The sequence below is a fragment of the Pseudophryne corroboree genome, chromosome 11, assembly GCF_028390025.1.
Source record: "Pseudophryne corroboree isolate aPseCor3 chromosome 11, aPseCor3.hap2, whole genome shotgun sequence".
NCBI classification, from domain to species: Eukaryota; Metazoa; Chordata; class Amphibia; order Anura; family Myobatrachidae; genus Pseudophryne; species Pseudophryne corroboree.
The window spans coordinates 312,455,802-312,468,176 of NC_086454.1; the positions used below are offsets into that span (position 1 = coordinate 312,455,802).

A 12,375-nucleotide genomic window follows, 5' to 3' on the forward strand; every position below is an offset into this window, starting at 1 on the left:
GGGGGCTACAAGTGTTCCGGCCCCTAGGTCGAAACAGGGGAGGGGGATATGTGACAAGAACACTGGGATAGTGTTTGAGGGCAGGTATATTTGTCCCAGGTTCTTGTCTTACATGTTTTAGAAAATGTTAACTTCTAGGAAAAATGCTTTTTGTTTTGTCTGAACCTTTTCAGTTTGCTGTAAAAGCTGGGTAAAGGCTCTGAGAGAGAGATAAGGCGAGTTCTAGACATTGGGCCCAGTTCGGGTCTTTGGCCTCACAGAGGGCTAATCAGGGTTTCAGCTGTGTAAGAGTGATATAGTGCTTCTAACCTGATTAGTATGGGCAGACTGCCTGGGAAGGCTGCAGGATCTGTGTGTGAGAGACACGCTTTCTGATGCAAGTAAGCTATACAGTATGTACTGAAGAACTCTGTGTTTTGTTTAGTGACAGTTAGGAACATCTTAGGTTTAGTTAGTGCCGGACAGGCAAGGTATTTTTATTTTGGGGTTTGTTTTATTTTCTGTTTCAATAAAACTGGCCGGGGTCAGTTGTACCAGAAACTGGACTTGTGTTGTTCCTCAGCTGCTGCGTCCTGCCATATTCCCCAGGAAAAGGCACCTTGCACCCCTACAGTGTTACAATATATATATATACCTGACTGGAGGCAGAGTCAGCTCTCTCATATGTTTCCATCGCTCGAGTAAACTCTCCGACAATCTCTTCTTCTTATTGTAGTAAATTAAAACCTTCATGAGATCTGGATCCTTTCTGCATCTATTATCAAAGCAACCGATAAATCAGACATCTACAGTTGTAGCTGAAGACATGGCTAATAAAACACATAGGGGGTCATTCTGAGTTGTTCGCTTGTTGACGATTTTCGCTATGCTGCAATTTGTTGCAAAATGCGCATGCGCAAGGCACGCAGGGCGCATGCGCTTAGTTATTTAACTAAAAACTTAGTAGTTTTGCTGTTGTCTTTGTGGCGCTTTTCAGTCGCACTGCTGATCGGTGAATGATTGACATGAAAGGGGCATTTCTGGGTGGTAACTGAGCGTTTTCCGGGAGTGTGCTAAAAAACGCAGGCGTGTCAGGGAAAAACGTGGGAGTGTCTGGAGAAACGGGGGAGTGGCTGGCCGAACGCAGGGCGTGTTTGTGACGTCAAACCAGGAACTAGATGGACTGAGCTGATCGCAATCTGTGAGTAGGTCTGGAACTACTCAGAAACTGCAAAGAATTATTTTTCTCTGACGTCCTAGTGGATGCTGGGACTTCCGTAAGGACCATGGGGAATAGCGGCTCCGCAGGAGACTGGGCACAAAAAGTAAAAGCTTTAGACTAGCTGGTGTGCACTGGCTCCTCCCCCTATGACCCTCCTCCAAGCCTCAGTTAGATTTTTGTGCCCGAACGAGAAGGGTGCATGCTAGGTGGCTCTCCTGAGCTGCTTAGAAGTAAAAGTTTAAATAGGTTTTTTATTTTCAGTGAGTCCTGCTGGCAACAGGCTCACTGCATCGTGGGACTAAGGGGAGAAGAAGCGAACTCACCTGCGTGCAGAGTGGATTGGGCTTCTTGGCTACTGGACATTAGCTCCAGAGGGACGATCACAGGTTCAGCCTGGATGGGTCCCGGAGCCGCGCCGCCGGCCCCCTTACAGAGCCAGAAGAGCGAAGAGGTCCGGAGAAATCGGCGGCAGAAGACGTTCCTGTCTTCAGATAAGGTAGCGCACAGCACTGCAGCTGTGCGCCATTGCTCTCAGCACACTTCACACTCCGGTCACTGAGGGTGCAGGGCGCTGGGGGGGAGCGCCCTGAGACGCAATAGAACAATATAAAAACCTTATATGGCTAAAGAAATGCATCACATATAGCTCCTGGGCTATATGGATGCATTTAACCTCTGCCAGTTTTCCTAAAAAAAGCGGGAGAAAAGGCCGCCGTGAAGGGGGCGGAGCCTTTCTCCTCAGCACACAAGCGCCATTTTCTCTCACAGCTCCGCTGGAAGGACGGCTCCCTGACTCTCCCCTGCAGTCCTGCTACAAGAATCAGGGTAAAACAAGAGAGGGGGGGCACTATTGGCAGCTAATATAAAACAGCAGCTATAAAGGGAGTAACACTTACATAAGGTTATCCCTGTATATATATAGCGCTCTGGTGTGTGCTGGCAAACTCTCCCTCTGTCTCCCCAAAGGGCTCGTGGGGTCCTGTCCTCTTTCAGAGCATTCCCTGTGTGTGTGCTGGGTGTCGGTACGATTGTGTCGACATGTATGAGGAGGAAAATGATGTGGAAGCAGAGCAATTGCCTGTGTTAGTGATGTCACCCCCTAGGGAGTCGACACCTGACTGGATGGTCGTATTTAAAGAATTACGTGACAGTGTCAGCACTTTGCAAAAAACTGTTGACGACATGAGACAGCCGGCAAATCAATTAGTGCCTGTTCAGGCGTCTCAGACACCGTCGGGGGCGCTAAAACGCCCGTTACCTCAGATGGTCCACACAGACCCAGACACGGATACTGAATCCAGTGTCGACGGTGAGGAGACAAACGTAATGTCCAGTAGGGCTACACGTTACATGATCACGGCAATGAAGGAGGCATTGAATATTTCTGACACTACAAGTACCACAAAAAAGGGTATTATGTGGGGTGTGAAAAAACTACCAGTAGTTTTTCCTGAATCAGATGAATTAAATGAGGTGTGTGATAAAGCGTGGTTTTCCCCCGATAAAAAACTGCTGATTTCTAATAAATTATTGGCACTATACCCTTTCCCGCCAGAGGTTAGGGCGCGTTGGGAAACACCTCCTAGGGTAGATAAGGCGCTCACACGCTTATCAAAACAAGTGGCGTTACCGTCTCCCGATACGGCCGCCCTTAAGGAACCAGCTGATAGAAGGCTGGAAAATATCCTAAAAGGTATATACACACATACTGGTGTTATACTGCGACCAGCAATCGCCTCAGCCTGGATGTGCAGTGCTGGAGTGGCTTGGTCGGATTCCCTGACTGAAAATATTGATACCCTGGATAGGGACAGTATATTATTAACTATAGAGCATTTAAAGGATGCATTACTATATATGCGAGATGCACAGAGGGATATTTGCACCCTGGCATCTAGAGTGAGTGCGATGTCCATTTCTGCCAGAAGAGCGTTATGGACGCGACAGTGGTCAGGTGATGCGGATTCCAAACGACATATGGAAGTATTGCCGTATAAAGGGGAGGAGTTATTTGGGGTCGGTCTATCGGACCTGGTGGCCACAGCAACGGCTGGAAAATCCACCTTTTTACCCCAGGTCACCTCTCAGCAGAAAAAGACACCGTCTTTTCAAACTCAGTCCTTTCGTTCCCATAAGGGCAAGCGGGCAAAAGGCCACTCATTTCTGCCCCGGGGCAGAGGAAGGGGAAAAAGACTGCACCAGGCAGCCTCTTCCCAGGAGCAGAAGCCCTCCCCCGCTTCTGCCAAGTCTTCAGCATGACGCTGGGGCTCTACAAGCGGACTCAGGCACGGTGGGGGGCCGTCTCAAGAATTTCAGCGCGCAGTGGGCTCACTCGCAAGTGGACCCCTGGATCCTGCAGGTAGTATCACAGGGGTACAAATTGGAATTCGAGACGTCTCCCCCTCGCCGGTTCCTGAAGTCTGCTCTACCAACGTCTCCCTCCGACAGGGAGGCGGTAGTGGAAGCTATTCACAAGCTGTATTCCCAGCAGGTGATAATCAAGGTACCCCTCCTACAACAGGGAAAGGGGTATTATTCCACGCTGTTTGTGGTACCGAAGCCGGACGGCTCGGTGAGACCAATTTTAAATCTAAAATCCTTGAACACTTACATAAAAGGTTCAAATTCAAGATGGAGTCACTCAGAGCAGTGATAGCGAACCTGGAAGAAGGGGACTATATGGTATCTCTAGACATCAAAGATGCTTATCTCCATGTCCCAATCTACCCTTCTCACCAAGGGTACCTCAGGTTTGTGGTACAAAACTGTCATTATCAGTTTCAGACGCTGCCGTTTGGATTGTCCACGGCACCACGGGTCTTTACCAAGGTAATGGCCGAAATGATGATTCTTCTTCGAAGAAAAGGCGTCTTAATTATCCCTTACTTGGACGATCTCCTGATAAGGGCAAGGTCCAGGGAACAGTTAGAGGTCGGAGTAGCACTATCTCAGGTAGTGCTACGTCAGCACGGGTGGATCCTAAATATCCCAAAATCACAGCTGATTCCAAGAACACGTCTGCTGTTCCTGGGGATGATTCTGGACACAGTCCAGAAAAAGGTGTTTCTCCCGGAGGAGAAGGCCAGGGAGTTATCCGAGCTAGTCAGGAAACTCCTAAAACCAGGCCAAGTGTCAGTGCATCAATGCACGAGAGTCCTGGGAAAAATGGTGGCTTCTTACGAAGCGATTCCATTCGGAAGATTCCATGCAAGAACTTTTCAGTGGGATCTGCTGGACAAATGGTCCGGATCGCATCTTCAGATGCATCAGCGGATAACCCTATCTCCAAGGACAAGGGTGTCTCTCCTGTGGTGGTTACAGAGTGCTCATCTTCTAGAGGGCCGCAGATTCGGCATTCAGGATTGGATGCTGGTGACCACCGATGCCAGCCTGAGAGGCTGGGGAGCAGTCACACAGGGAAGAAATTTCCAGGGCTTGTGGTCAAGCATGGAAACGTCTCTTCACATAAATATCCTGGAACTAAGGGCCATTTACAATGCCCTAAGTCAAGCAAGGCCTCTGCTTCAGGGTCAGTCGATATTGATCCAATCGGACAACATCACGGCAGTCGCCCACGTCAACAGACAGGGCGGCACAAGAAGCAGGAGGGCAATGGCAGAAGCTGCAAGGATTCTTCGCTGGGCGGAAAATCATGTGGTGGCACTGTCAGCAGTGTTCATTCCGGGAGTGGACAACTGGGAAGCAGACTTCCTCAGCAGACACGACCTCCACCCGGGGGAGTGGGGACTTCACCCAGAAGTCTTTCAAGTGATTGTAAACCGTTGGGAAAAACCAAAGGTGGACATGATGGCGTCCCGTCTCAACAAAAAACTGGACAGATATTGCGCCAGGTCAAGGGACCCTCAGGCAATAGCGGTGGACGCTCTGGTAACACCGTGGGTGTACCAGTCGGTGTATGTGTTCCCTCCTCTGCCTCTCATTCCAAAAGTACTGAGAATCATAAGAAGGAGAGGAGTGAAGACTATACTCGTGGCTCCGGATTGGCCAAGAAGAACTTGGTACCCGGAACTGCAAGAGATGCTCACGGAGGACCCGTGGCCTCTACCTCTAAGAAAGGACCTGCTCCAGCAGGGACCTTGTCTGTTCCAAGACTTACCGCGGCTGCGTTTGACGGCATGGCGGTTGAACGCCGGATCCTGATGGAAAAAGGCATTCCAGATGAAGTCATCCCTACCCTGATCAAAGCCAGGAAGGATGTAACCGCGAAACATTATCACCGCATTTGGCGAAAATATGTTTCCTGGTGTGAGGCTAAGAAGGCCCCCACAGAGGAATTTCAACTGGGTCGTTTCCTGCATTTCCTGCAAGCAGGACTGTCTATGGGCCTAAAATTAGGATCCATTAAGGTTCAAATTTCGGCCCTGTCGATCTTCTTCCAGAAAGAACTGGCTTCATTGCCTGAAGTTCAGACGTTTGTCAAGGGGGTACTGCATATACAGCCTCCTTTTGTGCCACCAGTGGCACCTTGGGATCTCAATGTAGTTTTAGGGTTCCTAAAATCACATTGGTTTGAACCACTCACCACTGTGGAATTAAAATATCTCACATGGAAGGTGGTCATGCTGTTAGCTCTGGCGTCAGCCAGGCGTGTCTCAGAAATGGCGGCTTTGTCATATAAAAGCCCTTACCTAATTTTTCATTCAGACAGGGCAGAATTGAGGACTCGTCCTCAATTTCTCCCTAAGGTGGTTTCAGCGTTTCACATGAACCAACCTATTGTGGTGCCTGCGGCTACTAGGGACTTGGAGGACTCCGAGTTGTTGGACGTAGTCAGGGCCCTGAAAATATATGTTTCCAGGACGGCTGGAGTCAGAAAATCTGACTCGCTGTTTATCCTGTATGCACCCAACAAGCTGGGTGCTCCTGCTTCTAAGCAGACGATTGCTCGTTGGATTTGTAGTACAATTCAGCTTGCACATTCTGTGGCAGGACTGCCACAGCCAAAATCTGTTAAAGCCCATTCCACAAGAAAAGTGGGCTCATCTTGGGCGGCTGCCCGAGGGGTCTCGGCTTTACAACTTTGCCGAGCAGCTACTTGGTCAGGGGCAAACACGTTTGCAAAATTTTACAAATTCGATACCCTGGCTGAGGAGGACCTGGAGTTCTCTCATTCGGTGCTGCAGAGTCATCCGCACTCTCCCGCCCGTTTGGGAGCTTTGGTATAATCCCCATGGTCCTTACAGAAGTCCCAGCATCCACTAGGACGTCAGAGAAAATAAGAATTTACTTACCGATAATTCTATTTCTCGTAGTCCGTAGTGGATGCTGGGCGCCCATCCCAAGTGCGGATTGTCTGCAATACTTGTATATAGTTATTGTTACAAAAAAATCGGGTTGTTTATTGTTGTGAGCCATCTTTTCAGAGGCTCCTACGTTTATCATACTGTTAACTGGGTTCAGATCACAGGTTGTACGGTGTGATTGGTGTGGCTGGCCTGGTATGAGTCTTACCCGGGATTCAAAATCCTTCCTTATTATGTACGCTCGTCCGGGCACAGTATCCTAACTGAGGCTTGGAGGAGGGTCATAGGGGGAGGAGCCAGTGCACACCAGCTAGTCTAAAGCTTTTACTTTTTGTGCCCAGTCTCCTGCGGAGCCGCTATTCCCCATGGTCCTTACGGAAGTCCCAGCATCCACTACGGACTACGAGAAATAGAATTATCGGTAAGTAAATTCTTATTATTAGCAGTTCTGCAAATCTTTTGTTCGCTATTCTGCTAAGCTAAAATACACTCCCAGAGGGTGGCGGCCTAGCGCGTGCAATGCTGCTAAAAGCAGCTAGCGAGCGAACAACTCGGAATAAGGGCCATTGTACTGTTATGTCTGAGGGGTATATTTAAGTGCAGGTTTATAGAAGTGGGAATGTTGCCCACAATACACACAGTCCCCAATACACAGTCCACAACACACACTGCTCCCCAATACACACTGCCTCTAATACACACAGCCCCTAATACACACAGCCCCTAATACACAGTCCCCCAAAGCACACAGCTCCTTAATACACATAGTCCATAATACACAGTCCCCCAATACACACAGCTCCTTAATACACACAGGAGGTCATTCCGAGTTGTTCGCTCGCAAGGCGATTTTAGCAGAGTTGCTCACGCTAAGCCGCCGCCTACTGGGAGTGAATCTTAGCATCTTAAAATTGCGAATGAAGTAATCGCAATATTGCAATTACACACCTCGTAGCAGTTTCTGAGTAGCTTCAGACTTACTCGGCATCTGCGATCAAGTTCAGTGCTTGTCGTTCCTGGTTTGACGTCACAAACACACCCAGCGTTCGCCCAGACACTCCTCCTTTTCTCCGGCCACTCCTGCTTTTTTTCCGGAAACGGTAGCGTTTTTCCCACACGCCCATAAAACGGCCTGTTTCCGCCCAGTAACACCCATTTCCTGTCAATCACATTACGATCGCCAGACCGATGAAAAAGCCGTGAGTAAAATTACTAAGTGCATAGCAAATTTACTTGGCGCAGTCGCAGTGCGGACATTGCGCATGCGCATTAAGCGGAAAATCGCTGCGATGCGAAGATTTTTACCGAGCGAACAACTCGGAATGAGGGCCACAGCTTCTAATACATTCCCCCAATACTCACATGTCCTCAGTACACTCAGTTCCGTAATACACAGACCAACCGTACACAAAGCCTCCCAATACTCACAGCTCCCCAATACACACAGGGCCCAATACACACAGAGCCCCAATACACACAGAGCCCCAATACACATAAGTCCAGTACCTCTGTAGTAGCTGTCTCTCTGCCAGGTGATTGAAGCTTAGGTAAGATAATACAATAGCGGCCGATCCTTTCACCTGCTCTGATGGGCTGGAAAGGAGTGAACACAACAAGTTCACCACATCTATGGACACCATAGCAGCGGAGAGGCCTAAGAGGAAGAGATGGAGGTCAGATAATCAGTGGTTACTTACAACAGATTATTTATATATAATAGTCACACAAGCCACTGCTATCATTCTGGATGTAACAGGATAACTGACGCTAAACACATGACTACCACACTGTCACAAAGGCAGCCGGTATAAACCGAGGACATTGCTGCAAACCCCATTCCCCTCCCGAGGACACTGGCGCAAACCTCATTCCCATCCTGGGGACACTGCCGCAAACCCTATTCCCCTCCCGAGGACACTGGCGCAAACCCCATTCCCCTCCTGAGGACACTGGCGCAAACCCCATTCCCCTCCCGAGGACACTGGCGCAAACCCCATTCCCCTCCCGAGGACACTGGTGCAAACCCCATTCCCCTCCCGAGGACACTGGCGCAAACCTCATTCCCATCCTGGGGACACTGCCGCAAACCCTATTCCCCTACCAAGGACACTGGCGCAAACCCCATTCCCCTCCCGAGGACACTGGCGCAAACCTCATTCCCCTCCTGAGGACACTGGCGCAAACCCCATTCCCCTCCCGAGGACACTGGCGCAAACCCCATTCCCCTCCTGAGGACACTGGCGCAAACCCCATTCCCCTCCCGAGGACACTGGCGCAAACCCCATTCCCCTCCCGAGGACACTGGTGCAAACCCCATTCCCCTCCCGAGGACACTGGCGCAAACCCCATTCCCCTCCCGAGGACACTGGCGCAAACCCCATTCCCCTCCCGAGGACACTGGTGCAAACCCCATTCCCCTCCCGAGGACACTGGCGCAAACCTCATTCCCATCCTGGGGACACTGCCGCAAACCCTATTCCCCTACCAAGGACACTGGCGCAAACCCCATTCCCCTCCCGAGGACACTGGCGCAAACCTCATTCCCCTCCCGAGGACACTGGTGCAAACCCCATTCCCCTCCCGAGGACACTGGCGCAAACCTCATTCCCATCCTGGGGACACTGCCGCAAACCCTATTCCCCTACCAAGGACACTGGCGCAAACCCCATTCCCCTCCCGAGGACACTGGTGCAAACCCCATTCCCCTCTCGAGGACACTGGCGCAAACCTCATTCCCATCCTGGGGACACTGCCGCAAACCCCATTCCCCTCCCGAGGACACTGGCGCAAACCTCATTCCCCTCCCGAGGACACTGGTGCAAACCTCATTCCCCTCCCGAGGACACTGGCGCAAACCTCATTCCCCTCCCGAGGACACTGGCGCAAACCCCATTCCCCTCCTGAGGACACTGGTGCAAACCCCATTCCCCTCCCGAGGACACTGGTGCAAAAAACCCCATTCCCCTCCCGAGGACACTGGCGCAAACCTCATTCCCCTCCCGAGGACACTGGTGCAAACCCCATTCCCCTCCTTTGGACACTGGCGCAAACCTCATTCCCATCCTGGGGACACTGCCGCAAACCCTATTCCCCTACCAAGGACACTGGCGCAAACCTTATTTCCCTCCCGAGGACACTGGTGCAAACCCCATTCCCCTCCTTTGGACACTGGCGCAAACCTCATTCCCATCCTGGGGACACTGCCGCAAACCCTATTCCCCTACCAAGGACACTGGCGCAAACCTTATTTCCCTCCCGAGGACACTGGTGCAAACCCCATTCCCATCCTGGGGACACTGCCGCAAACCCTATTCCCCTCCCAGGGACACTGCCGCAAACCCTATTCCCCTCCCAGGGACACTGCCGCAAACCCCTCCCCTGTATACTCCCTCGCCGCCGGGCAGCCCACGGCTGCAACATGGTCCCTGCTGCCGGGCACACTATGCAAGAGCCGGCGGGGGGGGAAGAGTGAACGGGGCCGAGGCTGTATAGTGAATATATATATATATATATAATATTCGCTCACTTGTTTAGGTGCTGCGCATGTGCAGCATGAAGTACAGAGGCCAGCCAGAGGGGAAAATTTTCACTTTTTCGAAAAACTGTTTTCTTCAGAAGCCCAGTTTTTCGGAAGTGATAATTTTTTCATTGGGGGATATTGAATACTGAAATAATTGTGTGAGAATTCAATGAGATATGAAAACTAAAAATTTTCATTGTACAATTTTTTCATGATGAATATGCCCCTTAGTGATTTAGGTGGAGATGTACTGTATCAAACAGTCTGAAGATGACAGAAGGATAAGTTGCCTGTAGCAACCTCACAGATTCTACTTACATGTCATAGAATGTAATAGATAACCGATAGCTAGAAGTTTATTGATTCCTATGGGCAACTTCTCCACTTGTCGTGATTACAAAGTCTGGATACTGTACATCTTCCCCTTCTACTCCACTTACTTAATTTTCTAAACAGTTATAGGGGTAAATTTAATAAAGCCTCTAAAACAGAGAATTGGTGATGTTGCCCATAGCAACCAATCAGATGCTGTCTATCATTTCTCTATTGCCTTGTAGAAATTGATAGAGAGCATCTGATTCGTTGCTATGGGCAATGTCACCAATTCTCTGTTTTAGAAGCTTTAGTAAATGTGCCCCATGGTCTTTGGTGTGGCAGCTTCTCAGTATGCTAATCAGTGATCCAGTATGTGATATATACAACTCAGTATTATGACAGTGAGTGGACGAGGGTTACCTGTCCTGGCATGGGTTAATCTGGCTACACAATCCGCGGCCAGTGCCAGTGTGTCGTTAGACTGCGCGGTTTCCAGCAAACCAATCAGAGTTTGAATGCCAACAGCGCAAGTGTAGGATGGATCCTTATCTGAAATGATATGCGCTAACACCACCAGCTGCAAGAAAAATATATATTTGTTACCGGCTAAGGCTAAGGCAAAGACAATATCCCATTTTCTATGGTAGAGTACTGTACTTTATGGTTGGTGGCAAAACCAGGTATGCCCCAGTGCTTGAGGGCCCATTTCCTCCGCAAGGGACCAGGTTCCAGACTGTGCACTAGCATTATACACGTTATATTATACTGCACAGGACTATGGTACGTTTGTATCTTCTCTACCACTGGCGTTTCTATAATGGGAGCAGTGTGTGCGGTGAACACGGGCCCCTGAGTCCAGAGGGGGCCCCCACCGCACACACTGCTTCCATTTTTAAAATACTCACCCCTCCGAAGTCCAGCGCCGGCATCCGCAGCGCTATTAGAACACAGAGAAAATGGCTCAGCGGCCATTTTCACGGAGTTCTGCGCATGCGCAGTAGAGAAATCTCAGGGAAAATGGCCGCCGCGCCATTTTCACGGAGATCTGCGCATGCGCAGTAGAGTTTGAGCCCTCTAGAGGTCAGACTCTACAGTGCTCCGGGCAGAGAGGAGGGGGCCCGAACGGAGGAGGCTGAACACGGGCCTCCTCTTCTCTTAAAACGCCCCTGTTTTCTACTGTGCATTGCTGTTGTTAATCTGGTACATGTATGCACTAGCAGTATTTACCATATACTGCTGCATCTTCAGACGCCAGCAATGGGTGACTTTTTGTAAAAGAAGCCAACTGCGGTATTTGCATATCCATAGAAGATACAGTACCAACTAGGATTGCATGCACCTTCTTTTCCTATTACTCCCCCCATCACTTACACCAAGAAGAAGCTGTATGGACTCAACATTCCCCCAAACTGTTGTTCTCTAGGAACTAATAAGGGGGACATGTACTAAGCAGTCAGAAAAGTGTAGACATGAGCCAGTGGAGACGTTGCCCATGGCAACCAATCAGCATTGACGTAACATTTATAATTTGCATACTATAAAAGTATACAGAGCAGCTGATTGGTTGCCATGGGGAACTTCTCCACTGGCTCACTTCTCCACTTTTATCACTGCTTAGTACATGTCCCCCTAATATTGGTACGGTGACAGTATCCCGCGAAGTCTCATTGCTCCAGGTTCCTATAGGACCTTCAGCTTTATTGAATAGCACCCTTATGTTACATTGCAGTTTTTCATACAGGATAATCTGTATTGAGGAACTAGAATCCCCCCCCCCTTCCCCCCCATTATTATTATTATCCTTAATATGGCGCCACAAGGGTTCTGCAGCTCCTAACAAGGTACATAAACAAGTACATAGACAATGCAGGACAAGTACATGGTATATATAAACAATGCTGCATCAGTACACATGACACTGAAATAAGCATCAGGGTGGCCAAAACCGAGGGCTAAATGTCAATGGGGGGTCATTCGGAGTTAGCAAACCAAAAAAGTTAGCAATTGGGCAAAACCACGTTGCGCTGCAGGTGGGGCAGATGTAACATGTGCAGAGAAATTTAGATTTGGGTGGC

At 49.6% G+C, this 12,375-nt stretch overlaps 1 protein-coding gene across 2 annotated transcripts in view; it reads right to left on the bottom strand.

Annotated features, from left to right (window-relative positions):
- LOC134969581 (ankyrin and armadillo repeat-containing protein-like) overlaps positions 1–12,375 on the bottom strand; it is a 101,666-nt gene that overhangs the window by 16,739 nt on the left and 72,552 nt on the right. For both annotated transcript variants that reach the window (XM_063945631.1, XM_063945630.1), the window contains exons 7-9: positions 10,721–10,877; positions 7,972–8,119; positions 635–754 (exon numbers count right to left, since the gene is read on the bottom strand). In XM_063945631.1, the coding sequence (XP_063801701.1) occupies positions 635–754; positions 7,972–8,119; positions 10,721–10,877 (425 nt within the window). The remainder of the gene's footprint in view (positions 1–634; positions 755–7,971; positions 8,120–10,720; positions 10,878–12,375) is intronic.